Below are 27584 nucleotides of genomic sequence, written 5' to 3' on the forward strand. Positions count from 1 at the left end.
ACGGCTGTGGGCAGGCTCAGAGCACATAGTGGGGATGAATCTAGCAAAGATACTGGGTAGAAGTGGTGAGCCACTGCCTTTGGTGATGCCCTGACCTGAAGGGACCATTCTCCCAGGACACAGCCCAGAGACACCCCATGGGGCTGCACCTGTGCTCTTTTAATTCGCACTGGGGCCTCCTGTCCTTTCTCCAGGAAAAAGAGTCATGCTCAGTGAGACAGACTTCCCGGCTCCACGGGACTTAGTTAGATCTCTGAGCCTCAGCTCCTCAGCCCCCAAGGGGCATAGCTGAATGCCCACAGAACCAGGGGCACTTCTGGGCATCAAGATAAGCAAATCAGGATTCATGGACACAGGATTCACGGACATAGTAGGAATGGGAAGGCAAAACACTTGGGATCTAGGAGGGAACCAGAGCCTGACAGAGGCAGAAGGGAGAGGTGTACCAGGAATCTCAAACCCAGATGCCTCCAGGACCCAAGCAGATAAAATAAATGGGAGAAGCTGGAATAAGATGGAGAGCAGTGGGCTGCAGCCACCTGGGAATGTGCTGCATCCACAGCACCCCGTTAAAAAGGAGAAAGAACTCTAGAGGTGCCTGGGTGGCTCAGCCCGTTAAGCGGCTGCCTTCTGCTCAAGGTCATGATCTTGGGGTTCTGGGATCCGCCTCTGCATCGGGATCCCTGCTCAGCAAGGAGCCTGCTTCTCTCTCTCCTGCTGCTGCTTCCCCAGCTTGTGTTTTCTCCCTCTCTCACTCCCTCTCTCTCAAATAAATAAATAAATCTTAAAAAAAAAAAAAGAAAGAAAGAAAGAAAAGAAAAGAAAAAGGACTCTAGAAGGCTGGGGATCAAGCTCACCCTCAAAGGCAGAAATGGTCAGCCCGATGGGCACCTCCAGATCCGAGAGCTGGGAGGGGTTCCCATTATCAGAGGAAAAGGAAAGGGATCCTGGGCAGGCAAAAGTAGCACTTGGCTTCCTTGCAAGGGAGTGGATTTCCAGGCAGAAGGGACCGCAAGGCTCAGAGGTAGGAAAGGGCTTGGATTGTTTGGTGGAAGATTTGAAGACAGGATCAGGAGAGACGAGATGGCTTGGAGCTGGGCTGGGTCCAGACCACAAGATGGTAGGTCGGAGGACTTGGACTCGATTCCGAGAACAATCGGACTAAAGCTGGAAAGTGAGATAAGCATATTTGCAGTGTAGACCGAGTCCACTGCACAAGGATGCATGTGAGGGGGCCGCGGCGGCTTCAGGGAGCCCAGGATGAGGGTGATGCTGCCCCTCAGAGCCTCGAGTGTGGGTCGTGGCAATGGGGCTGGAGACGAGGGAATGCAGGCAGGGGAAGCGGTGTGTGCAAAGGCCCAGAGGGCAGATGGAGCCCCATGGGTTCAGGGCAGTAGGAAGAGTTGGGTGTGGATGTGCGGGTGGGGGCCAGAGGTTGAGGGGGGGATCGGAAGAGGAGGACTCTCCTACCTTACCTGGAGCACCCTAGCCGGCTCCACTTCCTTCTTCCCTGGCCAGCCTGGCATTAGGTTTGGGGGATTTCCCCAAGCTGCCCCGTGCCCAGCGGAGGCCCATGCTCATCATGGCAATGTGCCCATCCAACTGGGTGCCGCGGTCGGCATAGAATTCTTCCCCAGCGCTGTCTGGTGGGTGAGAAGGGGACACCCATTGACTGAGCACCCCTGCTCCGTCCGGGCAGGTCTCTTTCCCTCCATGCTCGTGAGGGGTGAGGGTGGGCGTCTCCTTCCCCGTGAGGAGACTGAGGACGTCGGAGGTTCAGAGAGCTGCTCAGCGTCCTACCTCCACAAAGTGGTGGAGCAGGGTTGGAAACCTGCCAGCCGCCCCGTTCAATAAATGTGCATTGAACACCTATTATGGTCCAGGCACTATTCTAGACACTGGATAATCAACAATGAGTAAACAGACCCAAGTCCCTGTCCTCGTGGACTTTATAGTCTCGTGGGCGTGCAGGGTTGGAAGAAATGGACAATAAAAATGATTGTACCTAGGACGACCCCGTCCCCTCGTGGCCACCAGAGGGCACCGCGAGCCCACCGCCTTCCCTGCTGGGTTCCAGAGACCGCAGCCAGGGAGGCCGCGAGTGTACCCCGGGCATCTGCTCAGGAGTGAGCGCGAGGAGAGCTGGGCCAGGCTCCTTCTACCACCCGCCTTTCCAGCGGAATCACCTCACCAGGTCCCCATCCAGCTGCTCCGGGTCTCTCTGACTTTTTAAGGCCCCGTGTGCTCCGGAGATGCCCGGGCTCAGAGTCAGGCACCGACCTCCGTGTACCCGCCCGCCCACCCCGGCTGGGGCATCCGATCCAGAGCGTCGGGGAAGGCAAGAGGTCAAACCAGCTTGACGGAGTCTGTGAACTCCGTGGGCGCGGAGTCGGAGCGGGCCGATCCCAGTTAAAAACGGAAAGCATTTAAGGACGGCAAGGCAATCTTGGTATCTGAAAGCAATTCAGCTTTGGATCTTTAAAAAAAAAAACCCACTGTGGTATTATGTGGTGTGGACACATGTATTAATTTATTGCTAGCCCTTCAAGACAATATGGTAGGTAAAATTCCATAAATATTTCAGTACCTCTGTACTTTGTTCCAATCACTTCCTGAATAATAGATCTTTTTGGCAGTTACTCAGTAACATTTTAAGACCTGCTTGCTGCGGCCCTAAGTGCTGCAGCTTGTAAGACCAAACTACAAAGTACCAAAGGAAATCTCACCATGAGGCTGTGAATAAGGTCTTCAACTGCTCACTTGGATTAATGGGACTGAAGCAGGGGGATGAGGGCTTTCTGCATTTCGGGTAGGGAGGGCTCTTCAGGTCCCTGGAATCTTCCTACAGCCCTCCTGGAAATCGATCGGGGGAGACAGACTCTGGGTGGGTGGGTTGCTGGGGAACCTCTTTCCTCTCTCCCAGCAATTCAGCACAGAGACTCCAAAGCCCGAGACAATACCAGTGAAGAGTGATCCCACGAGCCCCTTGCTTTTTTTTTTTTTTTAAGATTTTATTTATTTATTTGAGGCAGAGAGAGCATAGTAGGGGGAAGAGAGAGGTGGATTCCCCACTGAGCAGAGAACCCAACGCGGGGCTCCATCCCAGGACCCTGAGATCATGACCTGAACTGAAAGCAGACGCTAAACCGACTGAGCCATGCAGGCGCCCCAAGACCCTTGCTTCTTGATATTTGGTTGTTCTTTAGCCAAAGGAAAGCATTTCTATTGGGCTAATATATCAATATGTGAAGGACGATGCTGATTTATTAGAGGCTGGATAAAAAAATAATTCTTCCCGCATTACAAAACAACAATAATAGCGCCTTCGCTGTAATCTCCCCAAGAACCAAGCATAGTTTATCATTTCTTTTTCCATGATTTGCTTCATTTTCTTGGAATGTTATGAGCCAGAAGGGGATTTCACTGAAGTTTCACAGCATTTTACATAAAGGATTGTCCATACACAGTTTTATATTTTTGGTAAACTAGGGGCTTCTGGGTGGCTCAGAGGGTTAAGCCTCTGTCTTCTGCTCAGGTCATGATCTCAGGGTCCTGGGATCGAGCCCCGCGTTGAACCCCTCATTTGAGCGCCTGGTCGAGCCCCTCATCTAGCCCTCCTCCTGGAGCTCTCTGCCCGGTGGGGAGCCTGTATCCCCTTCTCTCTCTGCCTGCCTCTCTGCCTACTTGTGATCTCTCTCTCTCTCGTCAAATAAGTAAATAAAATCTTTTTTTTTTTAAGGTTTTACTTATTTATTTGACAGAGATCATAAGCAGGCAGAGAGGCAGGCAGAGAGAGAGGAAGGGAAGTAGGCTCCCTGCTGAGCAGAGAGCCCAATGTGGGGCTCGATCCCAGGGATCATGACCTGAGCCGAAGGCAGAGGCTTCAACCCACTGAGCCACCCAGGCGCCCCAGTAGGTAAACTACCCAAATAGACGAGTGACTTCAGGGGCTAAAGTAAGCCTTGCATTTTTTTTTTTTTAAGATTTTATTTATTTATTTGACAGACAGAGATCACAAGTAGGCAGAGAGGCAGGCAGAGAGGAGGAAGCAGGCTCCTTGCTGAGCAGAGAGCCCAATGTGGGGCTCCATCCCAGGACTCTGGGATCATGACCTGAGCCAAAGGCAGAGGCTTTAACCCACTGAGCCACCCAAACGCCCCAAGCCTTGCATTTTTTTAAGTCCAATCTAATTAATTCCAATGGATGAAAAGTACACCGGGGAAGCTGGAGAAGGTGCAGGAGAGCTGTTTCCGTGACCTGTTCCGTGGCAACAATTCAGTAATGCTCTGCATAGAATAATTAAGATAGAACCAAAAAAAGCTTCATACATCTTTTCTGACAGTTAATTTATCTTCGCCTTTATTTTTCATATGTTAATTAATTTAGTTATCAGGTTATAAAATGAAGAAGTAAAAATCTCTATTCACTGCTATTCCCTGAAGAGACTCACTCTTAAGAAGTTGTTTCGAATTCTTCTGGGGCCTCTCTTGAATTGTAAAGATGATGATTTATAGGGGCGCCTGGGTGGCTCAGTGGGTTGAACCCTCTGCCTTCAGCTCAGGTCATGATCCCAGAGTCCTGGGATCGAGCCCCGCATCAGGCTCTCCACTTCTCAGGGAGCCTGCTTCCTCCTCTCTCTCTGCCTACTTGTGATCTCTGTCTGTCAAATAAATAAATAAAATCTTAAAAAAAAAAAAAGATGATGATTTATAGTTTTGAAAGCTCTATCGACTCTGTACATGAAGGACAGAGAATTTAGCTTATGCTCACTTTTTCTTTTCTTTATTTTTATTAGTTTTATTGTTTTCTAAATTTTAATTTTATCTCTATATTTGAGTCACTAATCTGCACCCAGTGTGGGGCTTGAACTCATGACCCCGAGAGCCAGGGTCCCACGCTCTACTGACTGAGCCAGCTGGGTGCCTGTGTTCAGTTTCCTTTTATTGGTAGTCTTTCTATTGATTATCATTATAACTTTAAATAATATATCTAATCCCCTCTTCTCAATGTAGACACAGAAAATTGAGAGGTAATTTGATACCATAAAATTCACCCTGTTGAGGTGTTCAGTTCAGTGGTTTTTAGTATTTTTATAGAGTGGTGAAATGTCACCACTATATAATTTTTAAAAATTTTTTTCTGAAGATTTTATTTATTTATTTGCCAGAGAGAGAGAGCACAAGAAGGGGGAGCAGCAGAGGGAAAGGGAGAAGCAGGCTTCCTGCTGAGCAAGGAGCCAGATGCAGGGCTCGATCCCAGGACTGCAGGATCATGACCTGAACCAAAGGCAGACGCTTAATGACTGAGCCTCCCAAGAGTCCCGAACATCCAACTCTTGATCTCAGCTCAGGTCTTGATCTTTGGGTTGTGAGGTCAAACCCCGTGCTGGGCTCCATGCATGCAGCCTATGTAAAAAGGAAAAAAAAAAAAAAAAAAAAGACCTTCAACTGACGGTTCATGAACCACACATGACCCACAGACTGCCTTCATTTGGCTTTTATTAGAATACACACACATATATATAAAGCAGCCGACGTTTTGGTTGATTTTACCTAAAAACCCAGATTTCCAGCTTCTGTTGGAAAATCGGGACAAACATGATTCATAGAGCTGAGTGGCTGCTGTCCCTACAGACCGGCGTGTGATCCTTCCCAACTCTGTCCCCTGGTCCCCTTGGCCATCTGCCTCCTGCTTGACCTCTTCACCCATGTGAATTCATGACCCTTGTCTTTTCTTTATTTCTGGTTTTATCCTGGGGAGGAATGCTGACTCTGTCCCCAGCGGTAGCTGTGGAACGGATCTGAGATCGTCTTCTCATAGTCACCCTGTTTCTCTCCCATTCTTTTTTTTTTTTTTTAATCACTGGTAGGTAGGCACAGTTCTTTTTTTTTTTTTAAGAGATTTTATTTATTTGACAGAGAGATGACAAGTAGGCAGCGAGAGAGGAAGGAAGCAGGCTCCCCACTAAGCAGGGAGCCCAATGCAAGGCTGAATCCCAGGACCCTGGGATCATGACCTGAGCCAAAGGCAGTTGCTTCACCAGCTGAGCCGCCCAGGCGCCCCGCTCTCCCATTCTTACTATTCCTTTGGAATAACGGCAGAGCAGAGCGTATGCATGGGAGGACCATATCCGCCAGCCGGTAGCAGTGGAGACTTAGGGATTGTCAGGTCTGAGACAGCAGGTCCCAGTGAGATTGCTCAGGAGAAGTGTGGCCGCAGAGAGCAGAAGCCGTCCAGGACGGACCAGTGAGGAAGGCAGAGAACAGACAAGTCCGAGAGGACGGCCGGCAGCGGGAAGGGAAATCCGGCGTGCGTGGAGCCATAGAAGTCAGGTGAAGAGCATGGGTCAAGAAAAGAAAGAAAACGAGGCGCCTGGGCGGCTCAGTGGGTAAGCCTCTGCCTTTGGCTCCAGTCATAGTCTCAGGGTCCTGGGATCGAGCCCCAAGTCGGGCTCTCTGCTCTGTGGAGAGCCTGCTTCCCCCTCTCTCTCTGCCTGCCTCTCTGCCTACTTGTGATCTCTCTCTCTGTCAAATAAATAAATAAAATCTTTAAAAAAAGAAAAGGAAAGAACCAAAACGTCTAATGCTGCCCACCCAGGAGGCTATACAGCGTTCTTTAATTAAACTGTGCAGGTCAGGGATGCCTGCGTGGCTCAGTCCATTGGGCCTCTGCCTTCGGCTCAGGTCCTGATCCCAGAGTCCTGGGCTGAGCCCTACATCAGGCTCCCTGCTGAGCGGGGAGGCTTCTTCTCCCTCTGCTGCTCCCCCTGCTTGTGCTTTCTCTCTCTCGTTCTCTCTCTCTGTTAATTAATTAATTAATTAATTAATAACATCGTTCATGATTGTGGTGAGTGCATAAGGGGAGAGGAGAAATGTAGGCTCTTAGGAGAGAAGCTCTTTCCAGAAGTTTGGCCGTGAAGGCAGTAGAAGGTCACATGTGGTGAACTAGAGAATTGGTTGTTGGTTGGCTGGTTGTCTTAAGGTGGAAGAGATTTGAACTTGTGTATAGAGGGAATAGTTTGGGTCTTGTGATGTTGTGAACGGTGTAAACTGACTGGCTCATCTCCACCAGGAAACATGTAGAAATTCGGCAAAAGATCAAGTAAACATCGTTCAGAACGCACAGCTGGGTTTCGAGAAAGGAAGGGGATTCCCCCCCACAAAGAGGAAATTAAAAAACCAGAGCTTTGAGGCTGTAGATCTTGGCAACACAGGGACTTGGGTTCTACCCTCACCTAGAGATTGGAGATGAGGTCTCTCCTGGGCCATTGAAAACAGGGACCCTTATATGAAATTCCTCCCTCCTAAGAGGGGGACACCCTCAGTGAAAGAGTTAACTGGGAAAAAAAGCTTTCCATCAGGGAGCCTGGGTGGCTCCGTCTTAAATGTCTGCCTTCGGCTCAGGTCATGATCCCAGGGTCCTAGGATGGAGCCCCGAGTTCGGTTCCCTGCTCTGCGGGAAGCCTGCTTCTCCCTCTCCCACTCCTCTTGCTTGTGTTCCCTCTCTCGCTGTGTGTCCCTCTCTCTGTCAAATAAATTAATTAATTTAATTAAATAAAAAATATTTCCATCAGCTCAGAGGGCACAGAAGAACCTTGCCGGCTTCACCGAGATCTGATGGCAATAGAAAATCTTTCCCGGCAAGCCAAAGGCTTGCCCTGGCTCAGATTTGGGGTTCGAGTTGACACCAGCTGCAGGGTCATGGAAAGCCAGATAGAGTGAACAAATAACATGGTCCAGGGTTGGGCATACCCTTGAAGCATCCTTGAGGGGAGCATACCCGGAACCTTTCTAGAAAGACACCCTCAAACCTAGTCATGTGGCTTCCCACTGATAAGGCCCTGCGGACTCTGAGTTCACAGCCCCCAAATTAGAAACTTAAGAGGAAACCATCTGTCATGATTGAAAGTAAGCACCCTAGGACTCCAGACAGCAGAGTTATAGGAAGAATTTTAAAACGAACTCAATGTGAGAAAGTAACAAGAGGCGGTTAAAAACGAGAGGCAGAGGTTTAAGACAAAGAGGAAGGATAAAGGGTAAATCTAACACCCTTTGAATCCACCAGCCTGGCAGTCCATTCCCCTTTCCTTGGGCTCCCGGAACGGGTGGCCCCTGGTCTGGGTCTGGGAACAGAAACGTGACTCTGGGGACAGCCGAGGGGGCGCGACGGGGGCGGGAAGCTCACGTTCATCCATGCACGTGCACACCTGTCCTTCATGTCACTGTTGGCTTAGAGGTCAAGCTAGAAAAGTCTGCATAGGGCATCTCGCTCAACTTTCAAGTTTCCTGGGCCAAGAAAGAGCGTGAGTCCCAGTAACATAACCACCACTTTCCTGAAGTCTCCGAGTGCGTGGGTGGCCAAGCCAGATGGCGAGCGGGGTGAGCACCGCATGTCTGTGTGTTTCCCTGCGCGACTCCTTGGTCCCCGTGGGCAGAGTCCCCGCAAACCGGTCCCGTCAGCTGCCCGTGACCGTGAGAAGTGACACCGTTATCCAGCTCCTGAGGGACGGAGATGGGGCGGGAGCCCTGAGCCCTGGCTTGGATCAGTTCTGTGTCTCTGTCTCAGGTCACCCCGTTCAACCCCTGTTGGGCTGGCAGGAAGGGGCAGAAAGTTCCCGCCACAAGACTGAGCTCCGACGGGAGAACAAAGGCCCAAGCAGGACCCTGAGACCCCCGCCCCGGGCTCCTGTGGACCAATGGGATCCCGATGAGCGGCGGGATATCCGAATAAGGGAAACTTGCCAAAAGACCCCTGAGCTTTCCCCGAGACCCCCTAAAAGCCCCCTCCTCCCTGCCTTGGGCGCGACTTCCCCCACTCTGCTTTCCAGAGTCGCGGGACCTCGCCCGAGGGTGCCCACCTCCTCCCGGCGCAGCTTTCCCGGCTCCCCTTCACCTGGGCCCTGAAACCTCACCGGAGAGACCCTTTAATAAACCTTGCCTTGCACCCGCTTTGCCTGGTGTGGTGTTTATCTCGCCGGAAAAAAACTTTACAACCCCCAACCCTGCCACTGGAGGGACTGAACTCTTGGAGAGCGGGGCTCGGTCTGACTCCTCCGGCCCCAGGGCCTGGCTCAGAGTGTTCCTTCCACTTCCTTCCTTCAAGCATCCAGGGGTCTGGCCCAAGAGCTCTGAGGCTCTCCTGAGCAGGAAGGAAGAGCTGACTCTTGGCCCCTGTCCAGCGGCATTTCCTGGGTGTGAACCGGGAGCGGGGGGGTGGGGGGGGTGGGGGGATGGGGGTGGTGGTGGTGGGGGTGGTGGTTTCCTGGCCATTAAGTAGCACAGGATGGCTCCTCCCTTGCGCGACTCTCAGTCCGTTTCAGTACTTGGGGGCGGGGCTGGGGGAGGCTGCGGGATGGTACAGAACGTCTAACCCTAACCCTTGCTGAGCCTTTGGTTCCCTTTTCTTTTAACAAAGAACGGATCTTTGAGTCAATGAATGCTTCCAGCGCGGAGGGAACAAGGTCTAAGTAGTATCTTTGTTTACCTTGTAATATCTTTGTTTACCTTGTAATATATTTCTTCTCCTGTTGGACCTTCTATTTATGTCAAGTGATACTGGTTTTCCATTTGCAGAAGTGATACCAAAAAGGTTCCTTTCAAAATAAGTTTATTAAGCAAATAGTAAGTCATCTTAAAGAAAAACATAAAGTAAATAATAGGACAGGTGGTAAAGCGATTGGACAAAAATCCCAACCGTCCATGCCTGAAGCTGGGGAAGTCGGACCCCCTGGGAATGGAAACTCCTTCCCTCTCTCCAGCTCCTGGCTCCGATCCCAGAGAGGAGGTCAGCCCAGAGAGACGACTTTCCGGCCAAGGACAGCTCTGGGCTCCGTTTCTCCAGGGTGGAGCCTTTTAAATAAGCCTGCCTGGGGGCAGATCTGTCTCTCAGGACTGATTCAGCGAGCTGAGCTGCGAGGGAGGGGAGCCACAGCTGGGAGGGAGGGGAGCTAGTAGCCACGTATCAGGAGCCGCTCTGTCCTCGGGCAGGGTTCCTTTCCACTGGCCTCTCTCACCCCGGCTGCCGCTGATGCCATCGATGCGAAGTCCCAGCTGTAGGCCAGGAAGGGGCCTCTCCAGTTTGGCTGACCAAGTCCCTGTTGCAAGTTGGGGGTCAAAGCCACAGCTGAGCTGTAATTAGATGTTCCTTTGCCTGGTCTTGACCTCTGTGTGTGTGTTTTTCTGAAGGAGTGATCTGTGGCTCCAGGAGGCTGGCTTCCTGTCCTCTCCTGCTGGTGGGACAGACCCTCATCACCCACACTCAGCATCCATGGGACTCCTGCACTCGATCCTGGCATCTTAGGTGCACAGGGAAGGATGGTGGAAGCCTCGTGATGATGCTATTTTCTGCCTCTTTGGTACCTTGAGCTCTGAATCTGCAACATGATTTCGGTGGCTTCTGGCCCAGAGTGGGCCCCACCCCCAGTTCTCCGAGCTGCTTTCGGCAGGCTGCAGCCCCAGGCAGCCAAAGGGAGCACTTCTGAGCTTCCCCTCAAGCACCAGTTCTGTCCACACGGAGCCTGTGCTGGGGGATAGGGGCAGATCCAGGGAATTGAAATCCAGATGTAAAAGGCCGGCAGCGCGTTGGCGGGCATTCTTCCTGGGGCCCCGGGTATCAGCTTCAGGTCTTTAAGGCCTCAGAGAGACTCCCTGAGATAGGGCCTTCCTCAGGGGTCTTTGGGAGGCCAATCCCCCAGGCCGTGGGGATTCAGAACCCCACACTGGTCCGACTTTCGCGCCTCCAGAAAGCGGAGATCTGCTCCAGGGTGACCCGAGGCTGGGGGCCCCACTCAAGATCAGGGCTTCCTAGTTGCTGCCTCTGGGCCTGGGGGCTCCCCAAGTGCACGGTGGCCTCTGGCCTGTGTTCCGGCTCAGCCCAGCTCACCAAGCCTGGGGCGCAGGGCCTCTCGTTCAAGGCCTGGGGTCCCCAGAAGGTGCTGCGGACTGGGGCCCTGGGTGGGGTGTGGGGGCCCAAGGAGCTGGGAGGGGTGAGGGGAGCTAACGGGGTGGGGGGGGCAGAGGGGGCAGGCGGGGCTGTTGCCCGGGCCTCCAAGGTGCCCCCCGGGGTGGGAGGGTCTGGGGCCCGGTCCATCAGCAGGGGGACCGCAGAGCCGTACCAGTCCTCCGAACGCTCTCGGGGGGTGCCCCTGGGCTCGATCCACAGTTCTCCTCCCGGGCGCCAGACCAGGGTGGGCGCGTGGTGGCTGGGGTCTGCGTGCTGGGAGCGGCGGAACAGGCGTTCTGCCAACACGGCTGTGCTCAGGAGGAAGAGCGCGGCCAGGGAGGCCAGCGCCAGCATGATGGGGATGCAGGGTCCGCACGGCAGCGGGGGCCACGAGCCCATCTCGGGCACAGGGAGGCCCCCCGTGTGCCCAAAGGGCTGCTCTGGAGTGGAAGGCATCTGGAGAGACAAGGGTGGGGAGAGTAAGGCATCGAGACTGGGTGGGCACGGCCTAGAGGGCGCGAGAGGCAGTGAGTGTCCGGACCCCAGTGAGGACAGAGGCAGAGGCCCAAGGGGCTCAGTATCTGGCCTGGAAAGCAGACCCAGGCAGACAGAGGAGCCAAGGGGACCCAAAAGGGCAAGAGAGAGACAGAAGCCTGGAGAGCCAGGGCCCCTCTGTGGCCGGGAGCCCAACACTCCTGCTCAGGCTCCCCACCCAGCTCGCTTCCAGAAGCCCTGGTTCCCTCTACGACCCAGGGGTGCCTCAGACAAAACTCTAAGGGCCCTAGCACCCGCCCACCCCTGCGCCCTAGGTCTTGCTGGAGCCTCAGAGGAAGTCGTGGGTAAGGAAATCAGAGTCCCCCGCCCCCCGCCGGCTCCCGTCCTGGGTGAGCACCCACCCGCCGTAGGCTGGCCCCGTGGACGTTCCTGCGGCCTCACGACTCTCCCCGTGAAGCAGGTCTTGTTCTCTCCAGGCTCCGCTTCGCTTGCTGTCGTGCTAGGCGTCAGGCGTCCCCACCGCACCTGTGGCTGTCCCCACCGACTCCGTCTCCCTGGCTTGCCTCTGCCCGCCGGGCCCCACACCTACAGGGGCCTCGCCCCGGCGCAGCCCCAGGGCTCCTGGCTCTCTGTTCGGAGCTCTCCTCCCTGTGCAGGAGGGTGCCGGGCGGCGGCCCCGCATGAGGGCGGAAGGGAGGGCACCACCTGTTGCCGGGCGACGGTGCCCCAACTCCTCCAGGCCCAGTGGGGTTTCCTAGGCGACCTGGGGGGATGTGGTCAGTGTGGTGGAGAGGCACTTCCTGCAGAGAGGCGGGGCCCGAACCGGGCAGTGGTCGGTTGTACTGAACTCCGGCTCACCCCATAGTCAGGCCCCAGGCCCCAGAACATTCACCCGGAGACAGAGAAGGAGGTCGGTTTGCAGAGCCCCGAGGCTCCTGGCTTCCCCCCGTAGGGGGTTGCCCTGTCCCCTGCCTGCCCATAGGACCCCACCAAACCTGCTCCTGCTGCCCAGCCCACACCCCCCTCCAGCCTTCCCCATCCTTCTCATGAACAGACATCTCCTTATCTTCAGGCCTTGTGGTCTCCGTTTTGGCCGGAAGACATCTGTGAGGTGAGGCGTGGGTAGGAGCGGAGTAAAGCCTCTGGGAAGAACCCACGGTCGGGCTGAGGCCTATCTCCAAGGCTCTGGACATTTGCCACCCTGGTCCTTTCTCCTGGGGTCAGGGGTCAGAGGAGCCTGGGGGCGGGGCATGAGGGAGAGTCCTCAGCCACTTGGGTCCTTTCAGAGATGGTCTAGTTTGACTCGATGGCAGACGGATGACGAGCAGGCCCCACAGAAGGGCCATGTCGTGCCCAAGGTCGCACAGCCCATGTAGGTGTTAGGGACCGGAGAAGCACAGCTCTAAATTCCTAGTCCAGCAAGCAACCAAACACAACGCAACTCTTACTCAGGGTTCATATTTTCTTTTGCAAAATGACAGCCATCAAATAAGAAAGGCTAAACAATACGTAATATGAATGTCCACTGAAATGTAAGCGTCTTACCAGATGGTCACAAGGGCAGCCGGACTCCCCTTGCTGCGTCCTGGAGGCTTGCGTCCTGTGCAGGCTGGGGTGGGGGCGGGGCGGGTGCAGAGAAAGACAGACAGAATCCCAAGCAGGCTCCATGCTCCTCATGCAGGCTGACTTGGGGTTTGATCTCATGACCCTGATCATGACCTGAGTTGAGATCAAGAGTCAGATGCTTAACTGACTGAGTCATCCAGATGCTGCTGTATGTTTTAATTCTATCACTTAAAAAAAAAAAAATTCTTAACATTTTTTAACTAGTTCCTTAAAAAATTAAAAATAGAATTACCCGGTGATCCAGCAATGATATTTCTATGTATATCCAGAAGAACTGAAAGCACAGAGTCAAACAGGTATTTGCACACCACTGTTGATTCGCCGTGTTATTCCCAGCAGCCAACAGGTGGGAAAAACTCAAATGTCTGTCAACGGAGGATAAACAGAAGGCCGAATGCATACCCACCTATGCACAGACACGGCGGACTATTATTCAGCCCTAAAAAGGAAGGACAGTCTGACACCTGCTACAACATGGGTGAACCTTGAAAACCATATGCTGGGGGCACCTGGGTGGCTCAGTTGGTTAAGCGTCTGCCTTCAGCTCAGTTCATGATCCCAGGGGCCTGGGATGGAGTCCCACACTGGGCTCCTTGCTCAGCGGGGAACCTGATTCTCTCGTGAGCTCGTGCTCACTCACGCTCTCTAACAAATGAAATCGTAAAAAAAAAAAAAAAAAAAGAAGAAGAAAGAAAAGAAAACTGTATGCTAAGTGAAATAAGCCTGTCACAGAAGGACAAATACGATAGAATTCCACTAGTACGAGTTCTGCAGAGCAAGCAAAGTCCCGAGGACAAAGCAAGTAGAATGGAGGTTGTCAGAGGCTCCGGGGAAGGGCACGGGGGCTGTCGTTAGTGGGTACAGAATCTCAGTTTGACAAGACGAAACATTCTCAGGATGGATGGTGGTGATGGTCGCACAGCCGTGTACTGACCTGTACACTTAAAAATCATTAAAATGGGGGCGCCTGGGTGGCTCCGTGGGTTAAGCCTCTCCCTTCGGCTCAGGACATGATTTCAGGGTCCTGGGATCAGGCCCCGCATCAGGCTTTCTGCTTGGTGGGGAGCCTGCTTCTCCCTCTCTCTCTGCCTACTTGTGATCTTTCTCTGTGTCAAATAAACAAATAAGATATTTTTAAAAAAATCATTAACATGGTAAAAATCTATGTTGTATGTATTTTACTACAATAAATACGCTAAATAATAATAAATAATAATATAGAAAATTGAAACATAGAGAAGGAAACTATGGCTTGCGATTGCCTCATTCCCGAATAAGCCTGCATTCTTTTTTTTAAGATTTTATTTTTTAAAAAAAGACTTATTTTTAAGTAATCTCTACACCAAACGTGGGGCTCAAACTCACAACCCTGAAAGAGTCACATGCTCCATTGACTAAGCCAGCCAGGTTCCCCAGCCTGCAATTTTTTTTTTTTTTCACAACCTTCTGCATGGCAGGGATCAGAACCCCAGATGTCCTGACCCTCAGGTTCCTCCCACTGCACTGCTCAAGAGTTTCTGAAACCAGAAATCAGGAAGTTACTCAAGGAGTGTGAGCGATAGAGAAATCTCTGGGTCAGAAGTCTATTAAACAAGCCTTGGTGGGGGGGGTGTCTTCGGGGTTGATGATGGGGTGCTCCTGGGGGTAGATGTTCAGGGGGCAACCTGATTGTACCTGGAACCAGCAAGAGAAAACTTAATTCTCCTAGACTAGATGGCGGGCTTGTGGGCTGCCGTGTGCAGAATTCTGTCCAAGGGGCTCTTCCCTCTTAAGTGTATGTGGTGGTTTTAAAACTTTTTTAAAAAAATTTATTTATTTATTTTGACACAGAGAGAGATCACAAGCAGGCAGAGAGGCAGGCAGGGAGAGAGGGGGAATCAGGCTCCCCGCTGAGCAGAGAGCCCGATGCGGGACCCTGAGACCACGAACTGAGGCAAAGGCAGAGGCTTTAACCTACTAAGCCACCAAGCTGCCCCTATGTGGTGGTTTTAAAACATGTCTGCAAATTCCTTGACATTCCTTTTATCATAGGGTGGGGTCTTGTCATGCCCCCCCCCCCCGCCTCCCCCATTGCCCCGTGCCCTCCCCACTCCCCGTCTCTTGACCAGAGGCTGGCCTTAGTGACTGACTTCCAATGAATGGAAGAGAGTAGAACTGACAGCACATCCCAAGCCTACGCTGAAAATAAATAAAATCTTTAAAATATATATATTTTAAAAAATAAAAATAATTTTTAAAGGGGCAGAGCTCCCACATGGCTTGGACTTGCTGTCTGTCTATCGATGGATCATTTGTCATCTATCAGCTATATATCTCAATGCTCCCTCTTGGAACCCCAGTCGCCATGTGTGAGGAAGCCCAAGCAAGATGCATGCAAGTGCCCTGGTCCAAGTCCCCGCTGCAGTCCCAAATGACAGCCAACATCAGCCACTTTAAGTGAGCCACTCCTCAGATGACTCTCCCCCAGCTTCCACACCACGTCAAGTGCAACAGAGACAAGCTTTCCCCACGGAGTCCTCTTGAAAACAGAGTTATTGGGGCACCTCAGTGGCTGGGTGGGTTCAGCGTCTGCCTTCGACTCCGGTCATGATCTCAGGATCCTGGGATCGAGCCCCGCCCACATCAGGCTTCTTGTGCTGCAGGGTGCCTGCTTCTCCCTCTCCCTCTGCCTGCTGCTCCCTTGGCTCATGCTCTCTCTCTCAATCATTCTCTCAAATAAGTAAATAAAATCTTAAAAAGAAAAAAAAAAACAGATTTATAAGAAAAATCAGTATCGGGGCGCCTGGGTGGCTCAGTGGGTTAACGCCTCTGTCTTCGCCTCAGGTCGTAATCCCAGGGTCCTGGGATCGAGCCCCGCATCGGGCTCTCTGCTCAGCAAGGAGCCTGCTTCCCCCTCTCTCTCTGCCTGCCTCTCTGCCTACTAGTGATCTCTGTCTATCAAATAGATAAATAAAATCTTAAAAAAAAAAAAAAAAGGAAGGAAGAAAAAAAGAGAAATCAGTGTCACTGCCTCAGGTCACTAGGTTTGGGGAGGTTTGTAACTGGACGGCTCTCCGATGAGTAAGGACTTGCTTCAGAATCGCCCGGGGGTCTTCTCCAGCGCGCACTCCTCATCCCTCTGTCCCCACCCTCCCCCCACGCCACCCCGGATCTCTTCCACCGTTTTAGGGCCTGAGCTGGGGAAGGCAAAACAGCCGCAGCAGCAGTGGCACTGAGGTTGGTGAGGAAAGGTCACAAGCCATTGGGATGTGCCCTCCCCCCGCAGCTGAGACCCAGGACACCTGCTCTGTCCTATGCAGTGGTCATCAGCCACGTGCGGTTCTTCAAATTCAGTGTAATTCAAATAAAGGACTCCAGTCCTTCCGTCTCACTAGTTACATTTCAGGTACTCAGTGGGCGTGTGCAGCCAGTGCTGGCCCCCGGACCCTGCGGCGTGGCTGAAGAATGTTCCCCGGCCACACAGAGCTCTGTTGGGCTGCGCTGCACTTGAACCCAGAGCCATCCAAGGGCAGGGGAGGGCAGCATCTCCTGGGAGTGCCTTGGCTTGGGGATCTAGGGCTCGGCCCGGAACCTGGCCAGTAAGAGACTCCAGGTGATCTGGGGAGCGCAGCGCAGGCAGAACCTCACAAGCTTGGGGCACAGCAGAAGCACCTGGGAAGGTCTTTTTTTTTTTTTTTTTTTTTTTTCAGATTTTATTTATTTATTTGAGAGAGAGACAGTGAGAGAGAGCATGAACGAGGAGAAGGTCAGAGAGCGAAGCAGACTCCCCATGGAGCTGGGAGCCCGATGCGGGACTCGATCCCGGGACTCCAGGATCATGACCTGAGCCGAAGGCAGTCGTCCAACCAACTGAGCCACCCAGGCGTCCCAAGGGAAGGTCTTTTTTTTTTAAAAAAAAAAAAAAAAAAAAAAAAAAAAGCTCAACGCTGTAGGGTCTCTGGGTGGCTCAGCCAGTTAAGCGTCTGCCTTCAGAGGGGGTCATGATCCCAAGATCCTGGGATCCTGTGCCCTGCTCAGCGGGGAGTCTGCTTGTCCCTCTCCCCCTGCTTGTGCATTCTCACTCTCTCTCGCAAAAATGAACAATATCTTTTTTTTAAAAAAGAGAGAGAGAGGAGAATAAACGTTTGACGATGTAGCCACACCCCAGATGGAGACCGTCAGAGCCTCCCAGGAGGTGGGGCCCAGGCAGTCTTCTTAGGGCTTTCTGGGTGATTCCAACATGCAGCCCAGGTTCAGAACCGCTGCTCTCCTCTGTCCTCGGGGGAGTCCAGCCACTTCTGCCCTGTTGTGGGCACTTGCTGGGTTCTCCCAGGAGCAGGACCATGGGGGGAAGCACCTTTTCTGAGTGGTTCCTACCATGTCACCCGGCTCCTAGCCGTGAGTTACTGGGCCAACACTTCCTGCCCGCTGGACCAGGCAGTTCTCTCCCTCAGAACTTCAGGTCTGAGAGGGAATGACTGCCGGGGCGATTGCACCTGTTAGATGTAAAAGTGAGGAACTCTCTGTGACCCCACTCCCATCACATGGACCAGAGAAGTGGAGGCACCAGCCTGCAGACGGAGCAATGGAGAGACCATTTCTGATGCCAGGAGTCCCTGGTTCTAGTTCCTCCCTGACGCCCAGCTTCACTCCTGTCCTTGGGTTCTTGGGTCCTTATAATACATTTCCCTTTGTGTGGGTGGTGTATCTGTGACTTGAGACCAAAAAGTGCTCATTTACATAATCTTACACCTGTGAACTCTGTTCTAGAACAGAACTTCCAGCTAGAGTCCACAGGTAACTCAAAGGTAATAAGTAAAAAATGCCTTCATTATTATTATACAGCATGTTTCCTCTTTTTTATTTTTTTTTTTACCTTTCTATGGTTGTGTAGTATTTCATAATATAAAGCCTTTTAAAATCTACCATCTCCTCCCTCTGAGTTTAGTCTCCTTTATAGCTGTCGGAGTGATCAGGGTCAGCCTGTGATAATGTTTGCATTATCCTGAAATCTTTCCTCTTCCTCAGCCCCTTCAACAGCATCAACTGGTCCGAGCGATTTTATACCGAAGATACCCTGCAAATGTGACACTCCTCTCCACCCCCACAGCCACCCCTTAGTGTCAGTGACCTGTCTGTCTCAACAGCCTTTTTTTTTTTTTTTAAAGATTTTATTTATTTATTTGACAGAAAGAGATCACAAGTAGGCAGAGAGGCAGAGAGGCAGGCAGAGAGAGAGGAGCAAGCAGTCTCCCCGCTGAGCAGAGAGCCCGATGCGGGGCTCGATCCCAGGACCCTGAGATCATGATTTGAGCCGAAGGCAGAGGCTTTAACCCACTGAGCCACCCAGGCACGCCCCTCCAGGGTCATTTTAAAAAAGACATTTCTGAACTTATCACCTTCCTCCTTCAAAACCTTTGAGAGGGCACCTGGGTGGCTCAGTGGGTTAAGCATCTGCCTTCGGCTCAGGTCATGATCTCTGGGTCCTGGGATCGAGCCCCGTATTGGGCTCCCCGCTCAGTGGTGAGCCTGCTTCTCCCTCTCCCTCTGCTCCTCCCCCTGTTCGTGCTCTCTCTCTCTCAAATAAATAAATAAATATTTTTAGAAAATGATAAAAATGATTTACAAAGGTCTCAAAGGCCACCTCTTTGGGGAGATCTGGGGAAATCTGGGTCTTGGAACCAGTCAGCCCCGGGATTAAATCTGAGATTCCTGGCTCAACAGCTATGAGACCATCTATTTGGTTTCCATTTTTCAAAAATTCCCAACCCGAGGGGCTATGAGGGGGCAACAGCAGATAGTTTGTATAAGGCACCTTGGAAAGCAGGCGTTCGGCCGTTCTGTGCCTTTCCATCTCGACCCAGCACCGCTTCCCATCTCTGAAAGACCATGAAGGATCCGTCCCTTCGCATCAGAGACCGACCTTAAATCTCGTTACCACTCAGGGTTGCTCTACAGGGACCAGCAGATTCCCCAGACTCTGAGTCTCCACATCCCCACACCCACCGCTGGTGCACCTGACTGATACCCCGTTTTCGGAGCGCACGTCCTGGAGCCCCTCTTATCCCAGCCCGCTTCCCCCGCACCGTCGACTCTGTGTATTGCTCCAACCGCCCTGTCTCGGGCACCTGCCAGCCTTGTCCTCCCCACCGACCTTCTTCATAAATCTTCTGCCGTGGACCCCTAGAACCACTTTCCTTTGGTTCTGTTGCAGGGTTGGTGAGCCCCATGGGACACAATCACACAACTCACCGCAGGTCGTACCCCTAACTCCAGCTGGTCCCCTCAGCCGCGATGTCACGTGGATCTGGGCGATGATGCTCTTTCTTTCCCTTCCGTCCAGGAGCTCTTCCAGACCTCTCACAGCTTCCCTACGGAGCTTTGCCTTAGGGGCTAAGCCTCAACTCTCGCCATCAGCAGATCCGCTTTCTCTCTCTTGTGCCGAAAGGTGATGCCTTCAAGCGGGAGCTCTGGCTCACTTCCTGGTTCACTTTCAGCCTCCGAGACTGGGGCTGGTCCCTTTGGCTCCTTATCCCCACCCCAAAATGATGGATTAGCAATCACGAACACCATGCTCGTTCGTGGCTCTGTTCATGGCTTGCCTGGGGATTCTTACTGGTTCCTCCTGTCCCTGTGAGCCGGGTCTGCCCAGATGCTTCCTTCCCACGGTGAAGGACACTGTGAACCACTCTGTCCCCTGCGCTCGTTCTCCTACTTTGTTTCAGTGTCTCCACTCCTCCAGTGTCCCTGCTCCTGGCCTGTGACCCTTCTACATGCCTAGTAATTTACCAAGAACATTTCTTTTCAAGTAATCTCAGCACGCAGTGTGAGGCTCGAAGTCACAGCCCCGAGATAGCTCTCGAAGTCACAGCCCGCCAGGCACCCCTGTATGTCTCATTTCATCCTCTCAAATAACCCCGGCGGTGGTTCTTATCCTTCCTTCTCTAACAAGGACACTGAGATTCTGAGACTTTTAAGTAATTTGCCCAAGGAAAGGGGTAGAACCAGACCTCAGCCGGCTTCTCTGCTTTTACTCTGCCATTCTGGCCGTCCCCTCAGCTGTGCTTGAGCGAATCCTTGTGTGTCAGGCTATGGTGATTCATGGCCTTCCAAAGACAGGTCTGATTGGGTTTGGTCCTCACTAGGGAAGAGGACCTTACAGAGCACGACCCTTCATTTCCATTTCCTCCGCATGCTTAGTAAATGCTTTTGATGATGTTCAGTTCAAGCTATCTTGGCCTTGACCATTTTGCCTTCTTCTTTTTCTTCTTCTTCTTCTTCTTTTTGAGAGAGAGAGAGTGAGAAAGAGAGAGCATGAGCACGTGAGCAGGAGTGGGAAGGGAAGGGGAGAAACAGACTCCCCGCTAAGCAGAGAGCCCGATGTGGGGCTCGATCCCACGACCCTGAGATCATGACCTGAGCTGAAGGCAGACACTCAACCAACTGAGCCACCCAGGCGCCCCCCCCCCTTTATTCTTCTATCAGCTGAGTAGACAGGAAAATGAGATGATGGTAGCAGAGACGTGACTTCTCATAACTTTGATGGGAAAGGACCCGAGTTGGGACGCAGTAAAATCAGTGAGTCTGGCCTCAGGCAGACTAGCAGGGGGCTTTGGGGCTCCAGTCTGCCTGCAGTGTATTGAAGTATCGAATCAGGGAAAGAAAAGAACAAGATTAAAGTGTATGAATGGGAGGCTAGCAATATACGATTTAGGTTTATAACTAAATCACGAGCGGTAAAAATAAAGAGAAAGAAAAGAAAAAGGAAGGAAGGAAGAAAAAAGAAACGCAGGCAGGTAGACACGTGTGCGGAATAATTAAGAATTTTACAATTTTCTCACTTGCACAGGACAGAGAGAGAAACAGCAGCACTCTTCCTCGGCATTCTGCTTGCATCAGGCAGTGTTCTGGAGCTTTACCTACATAAACTATTTCAGAACCACAGCAACCCTGCAAGATTATCATCGGTCTTTTTTGTCTGTGTTTGTTTTTTCAGATGAGAAAACAGAAGCAGAGAGAAGTAAAATAACTCGCCCTAGGCACCAGGCTTTGGAGGGGGCAAGCCCGTCCCAGCCCGTCCGGGGCACACTGCACTGCCCGATTTCATGCGTTTGCAGAACACATCAAGGGCTCAAGCAGAAGACCAAGCTTCATGTGATGTATGGGGGAAATGAAATCCGCTCATATTGTCAGATGAATTCTTCCTGACACAGCAAGAATGATCACATCCTGGTGGAATGACCTCACCTCATTCCCACTGATATCGTTGTATCAATATTTGATATTGTTACAATGTTATATGTTCTGGAGGGTGATTATTCTTGGTGAGGAGTTAAACAAATATAGGAAACAAAGGAAAACACAAAGAGCTGGCAACTGATCAAGCCTTTCAGTAAGAGGAATGGAGGCTGAAGGCAAAAACACAGAGGTTCGTGGCTCCTGGATGGCTTGAATTGATCTCAGGGTTGTAAGTTCGAACCCCACACTGGATGTAGACAGTATTTAAAAATAAAATTTTTAAAAATATTCATTGGGTTTTTAAAAAATATATGATGATGATGATGATGATGATGATTATTATTATTATTTTACGTTTTTAAAAGAGAAAGGGAGAGCAAAGGAGGGGCAGAGGGAAAGGCACAGAGGGAAACCAAGCAGGCTCCATGCCCCGCGTGGAGCCGGACTTAGCGCTCAATCCATAACCGTGAGATCGTGAACTGCGCTGAAACCGAGTTGGACTTTCAACCAACTGAGCCACCCAGAGTCCCCTTAAAAATAAAAATAAAAAAAATTTTTAAGATTTTATTTATTTGTTTGACAGAGAGAGAGAGAGGGAGAGAGAGAGAACACAAGTAGGCAGAGCAGCAGGCAGAGAGGGGACGCAGGCTCCCTGCTCAGCAGAGAGCTGGATGCACGGGTCCATCCCAGGACCCTGAGATCTGAGATCATGACCCGAGCCAAAGCAAACGTTAACCCACTGAGCCACCCAGGAGCCCCTAAAAATGTCTTAAAAACAAAAAACAAAATGCATACACACAGATTACAAAAAGAATGACCATGTCATCATAGCTCGATAAAAGGAAATTAAAACCAGATCCCCAAGTGACTTTAATTGGAGATGTACAAATCAACTTGCAGAAAATTCTTTCTTTGAGGGGCACCTCACCTATCTGTCTCAGTCGGAAGAGCATTCGATTCTTGATTTCGGGATCATGAGTTCAAGCCTCGTATAGGATGTAGTGATGACTAAAAAAATAAATTAAAAAAAAAAGTCTTTCTTCAAGTCTCGTGATGCACTTGATTAAAATCTCCAGGATCTGACTAAGCTAAACGATCAAATAAAGCTACCTACAGATAAGAAAGACAAGGGCTGCTGCCCTCATCAACTTTATCTGAAAGATATATAAAAAATAAAGGCCACGGGACACCTGGGTGGCTCAGCTGGTTCAGCGCCTGCCTTGGGCTCAGGTCCCGATCCCGGAATCCCTGAATGAGCCCCACGTGGCATCATCCGGCTTCTTGCTCAGTGCGGGGCCCGCTTCTCCCTGTCTCACTTCCCCTGCTGTGTTCCCTCTCTGGCTGTCTGTCTCTGTCAAGTAAATAAATAATTTTTAAAAAATATTTTATTTATTTATTTGAGAGAGAGACAGAGTCAGAGGGAGAAGCAGACTCCCCGTGGATGCCAGACTCCATCCCAGGATTCCAGGATCAGGACCCGAGCGAAGGCAGACACTTAACCCGCGGAGCTACCCAGACACCTGATAAAGTGACTGCATTGCATTCACCCAGCTCATGAGTGTTGGATGGAGGACCTCAACCCGAAATTCTATCTTTATATCCAGGAATCTGCCAAATACAGAATTTCACCCTAAGATTCAGACATAAGAAGAAAACTCAAATACGACTCTGCCAGAAAGAGAGACAGACAGGAAAAGACCAAGGAGGGGCATTTAACAGAATTCTCACCAGCAGCCAGGGCGTCTGACCGTCATTACTGGGGCGCCTGCTCGGTGCCAGGTGGGGAGTAGGAGCGGGGAACTCAGAGGTGGGGAACACACGGTCCCCACCTCGGAGCGGGCGCCAGGTCGGGTTCCGTGTAAACAGATAGATTGCAGCGCAGGGTAATCAGAGCGGGGCTGGGGCTGCAGGAAGCACAGCCGGAGGCCGAGGAAAGGAATTGTTTGAAGTGGGGGGAGGGGGCGGGCTGGGGAGGGGACAGCTGTGACTGAAGGCTTGGTGAGGGGTGCAGGGGGGGTGGGTGCAGGCGGAGGGGTGATGGTAGGGCTGAACGTCTCGAGGGTCGAAGATACTAGGAGGGCAGAAGGCGGAGAACACGGAGGCAGCAGGAGTGGCCGAAGCGGACTGCGGGTCATTGTCGCACGTGGGGCCCTGGGGACAGGAGGGGAGAACGGAGGGACTGTCCTCTGCGCCTTGGTAGGGTCGCGTCTCTCGCGACCTCAGTTTCCTCACTGGGACCGTGAAGGATGAACAGAGAAAGAAAAGTTCGTTTTGCAGTTGTCGTACAGCCCTTGGTTCCGAAGAAGCCAGGGAGACCGAGGGCTTACGGGGGACAGAAAGAATCGGCTTCCCCAGCGGGACACGGAGTTGCCATCGCTTGGAAATACGTTTTGGAAAATCCGTGATCTGGGCGAGGGGCGGATTCTCACCGCCGCCCCCGCCCCCTCTCCAGCCCTCCGTCTCCTGCCCCAGGGTCTGAATTTGCACCAGCACTTAAGCCGCTTTGTCTGGGAGAGGAAGTAGTTCCCGGGCGCCCAGCAGGGGGGGGCGGGGCGGGGCGGGGCGGGGGGTCGCTGGGGTGGGTGGGGGAGAGCGCCCGGGGCTACCGCTGTGGGCGCCGCCTGCACTGGTACCACCCACCACCCCTGCCGAGCTCCGGTCTCCACGTTTACTTTTTTATTGAAAAAAAATCTTTTTTTTTAATTGGGGCGCCTGGCTAGTAGCTCAGTCCGTTAAGCGTCTGCGTTGGGCTCAGGTCATGATCCCTGCACCCTGGGATCGATCCCGGCATGGGGCTCCGGCCTCAGCGGGGGGTCCTCTTCTCCCGCTCCCCCTGGTGCTCCCCCTGCGTGTGCTCTCCCTCTAAAATAAATAAATAAAAGCATGAAACCTGTAAAAAAAAATATATATATACATATACATATATATATACATATACATATATATATATACACACACACACATATATAGTTTATTTTCTTGAAAGACCCAGCCAGCCTAGGACTGAGGGGAAAGGAGAGGGACAAGCCGACTGGGGTGGGGGGGGGGGGACCTGAGGTGGGCTCACCCCACCTCGGGAGATCACCTGTGAGCAGAACCAAGAGTCCAGCTCAATGGACTGAGCCACCCAGACGCCCTGCCACTCGCCACTCTTACTTATTTGTTTTTTAAGATTTTATTTATTTATTTGACTGAGAGAGATCACAAGCAGGCAGAGAGGCAGCAGAGAGAGAGAGGGAAGCAGGCTCCCTGCTGAGCAGAGAGCCCGATGTGGGGCTCCATCCCAGGACCCTGAGATCATGACCTGAGCGGAAAGCAGAGGCTTAACCCACTGAGCCACCCAGGCGTCCCCTCCACTTGCCACTTTTAAAAGGCAAAACCCAGGGCACCTGGGTGGCTCAGTCTTAGCGTCTACCTTCCGGGTGGGGGGGGGGGTCCTGATCCCAGGGTTCTGGGACCGAGCCCTGCATCGGGCTCCCTGTTCCAAGGGAAGCCTCCTTCTCCCTCGTCCACTCCCCCTGTTTCTGTTCCCTCTCTTGCTGTGTGTCTCTGTCTCTGTCAAATAAATAAGTAAATCTTTAAAAATATAAAAATAAAGGCAAAACCCCTCAGTGGCTCCCCTTACCATCAGAGGAATCCAAACTCCTGACCACAGGGGCTGCCCAGAGCCTCCCTTTGCCCCTGCACACAGCCCGCACCCTCCGTGCTCTGGGCATTGGTAGCCGTGCCTTCGCCAGGCCCAGTCTTCACCCGAACATCATCTGTCCTCTGTCCATTGCTTCCGTCAGGTCTTTAGGAATATTACTCAAGGAGGGTGGCCTCCCAGGCAGAGGGAACAGCTTCCACAGCCTTGCTTTTGGTTCACTCTTTCTTTTCTTTTCTTTCTTCCTTTTTTTTTTTTTTTTTAAGATTTTATTTACTTATTTGACAGAGAGAGAGAGATCACAAGTAGGCAGAGAGGCAGGCAGAGAGAGGTGGGGGTGGGGGGAAGCAGGCTCCTGCTGAGCGGAGAGGCAGATGCCAGGCTCCATCCCAGGGCCCTGAGATCACGACCTGAGCGCAAGGTAGAGGCTCAGCCCACGAGCCAGCCAGGCGCCCCGCTGTATTTTCTCACTGTCCATCTTGTGCTGTCAGTGCACTGGTTGTCTGATGCTCCGTGGAGTGACAGCTTCTGCGGGTTCGGTGACTCCCCTGGGGCGGGCTGTCCGGTGTCTGGGCACCTCCAACACGCAGATGCTCCTTCAATGTATTCAGTCAGTTGCTTTGCCAAGAGGGCAGCGAAGACAGACAGACAGACAGAATGCAAGCTGCCCCAGCCGCAGAAAGCCTGGGGAGGCTTTGGACTTTTACAGCCTGTGGAAGGGGGAATGTAGGCTGGGCATCCGGTGACTCCCGCTCCCTCTAGGACTGGGGCGGGGTGACCCACACGGCCTGTAGGACTAAGGTAGGCCCCCGGCAGACACACGGGTACATTGCGGAACGTTCAAACCGGAGCCAATGAAGTGGAAGCGGAGGGGGGCCTGGTGTCCCCCTGCCTCCGTCATCTTCCTCCGGGCTCTTCAGGCACCGACTCAGAGTGTTTGCCGGACGTCCCCACATTCGGGGCACAAGGGCCCATCTGGTCTCCGGGACAGACAGAGGATGAGCCTGGAGACCCCTTCCACGGGAAGAAAGGCCTCTCTTGCCCTCTGGAGAGGGGCTGGAGGCCTGCTGTGGGGAAGCCTGGGACCAGCTGCAGGCATAGGAGACACTCCGGCTCTCCTCGTAGGCGGGGTCCGCGCATCAGAGTGAAGCTATGACAAGCACGGGAGCCCCTGTCCTGAGGGTCCCAGGTCTGTCATGTGTGGAAAGACCCGGGCATTCTCCCGAGGTCTCAGACCTCTCTGAGCTGCCGTCTTTAATACTCGGTGTTCGGTTCCGTCCTGTGGGATCTACTCCTAAGAAGGAAGAGGAGAGAGACCAACAGTAATGAGAGAAGAGAGAGGGACTGGGGGGGGGGGGGGGGGGGGACAAAGAACAGCAGCAGCAGGAAAAAGGCACCGAGAGAAGGAGTTTAAAGAAAAATCCTCGGGCGCCTGGGTGGCTCGGTTGGTTAAGCAACTGCTTTCGGCTCAGGTCACGGTCCCGGAGTCCCAGGATCGAGTCCCGCATCGGGCTCCCAGCTCCATGGGGAGTCTGCTTCTCTCTCTGACCTTCTCGCCTCTCATGCTCTCTCTCACTGTCTCTCTCTCAAATAAATAAGTAAAATTTAAAAAAAAAAAAAAAAGAAAGAAAGAAAAATCCTCAGGGCGGGAGATGCGCGGCGGGGTTTAAGATCAAGACAAGGAGAGAACCGGGAAACGGAGAGGACCAGAGACAGAACAAAATATCTGGAATGAAGGAGAAGTTAGGTCAGCAGGACAGGCTTGTTTTGACCTTGGAGAAGAGAGGTCAGACGACACATCCTCGGCTGCCCTCCTTATTCTGGAACCGCCGGGGGAGGAGCCCTGTGCTATCTCCGGCTCCTTCAGGTGGGGCTGCCTTGCTTTCTGGGGAGGAGTCCGCACTCCCGGACGGAGAGCCGGTGATGGGGGGGGGGTGCTCTGTGTGTCCGGCTCCAGGTCAGCACTAAGAGGCTAATGACTCCAGCCCCTCCCTGGGCTCCCTCCTTCCCTCTGCTCGGGAGGATCAGCTGACGCAGAGGGTCAAAGAGCCAACCCTAGACGAGTCCAAGTAGGACTCAGGAGTCCATCCTAGGGACTTACAGGGAACGGAAGGGCCTCCGAAGAGAAGAAATCTATGAGGTCAGCCCCGGGGAGGTTTCAGACCTTGGGGCTGGCACGTGGGGCACTGGGGACAGGACCGGGGAGGATGGTTGTGTGTGGGCGTAACCCGCAAAAGATTCAGCTGTGGCTCCCAGAAGTCTTAAGGTCCTGAGCCCCGATCTGCCCCCAAAGGAGGACCGGTCTACTTCCTTAGCTTCCCACTTGGCCCTCTGGCCGGACTGTCTGTCCCCAGGAGGGGATCTACAGGTGTTCAGTGTTCACCTGCAGCACCATGTTACCCTTCTCAGAAAAGGTTTGTGAACCATCTGGCAGGTGGAGGATAGACAGATGGGCGGGCGTGGGGATGGGGAGCAAGTACAGCGAAATAGTAACTAGGGCACATGGGCTATACGGGTGTCACTGTGTAATTCGTTTCATTTTTGTTTATGTTTGGATATATATATAGTAACAGGGAAGCCAGAGAAACAGTTGTCTGGAAGATAGTAGGCGCTCCTAAGTACAGGACGTGGGGACTAGAATCCCTTTGCAGCAGGATCTATG

General features: G+C 52.5%; 1 protein-coding gene and 1 long non-coding RNA gene across 2 annotated transcripts; one reads left to right on the top strand and one right to left on the bottom strand.

Moving 5' to 3' along the window:
• Window positions 1-9589: 9589 nt before the first annotated feature.
• Window positions 9590-11974, bottom strand: CUNH16orf54 (chromosome unknown C16orf54 homolog). The gene is made up of 2 exons (XM_004773895.3): window positions 11838-11974; window positions 9590-11397 (listed from the first exon to the last, which is right to left on the bottom strand). Exon 2 carries the CDS (start codon window positions 11395-11397, stop codon window positions 10705-10707), a length of 693 nt encoding a protein of 230 aa, XP_004773952.1. The 5' UTR covers window positions 11838-11974; the 3' UTR covers window positions 9590-10704.
• Window positions 11975-12417: 443 nt separating this feature from the next.
• On the top strand, window positions 12418-21565 carry LOC123389841. The gene is made up of 2 exons (XR_006604478.1): window positions 12418-12547; window positions 21038-21565. It is a non-coding gene; the product is annotated as an uncharacterized LOC123389841 (long non-coding RNA).
• Window positions 21566-27584: the final 6019 nt, after the last annotated feature.

The sequence above is a fragment of the Mustela putorius genome, unplaced genomic scaffold (assembly GCF_011764305.1).
Source record: "Mustela putorius furo isolate JIRA1106 unplaced genomic scaffold, ASM1176430v1.1 tig00004039_pilon_pilon_pilon, whole genome shotgun sequence".
NCBI classification, from domain to species: Eukaryota; Metazoa; Chordata; class Mammalia; order Carnivora; family Mustelidae; genus Mustela; species Mustela putorius.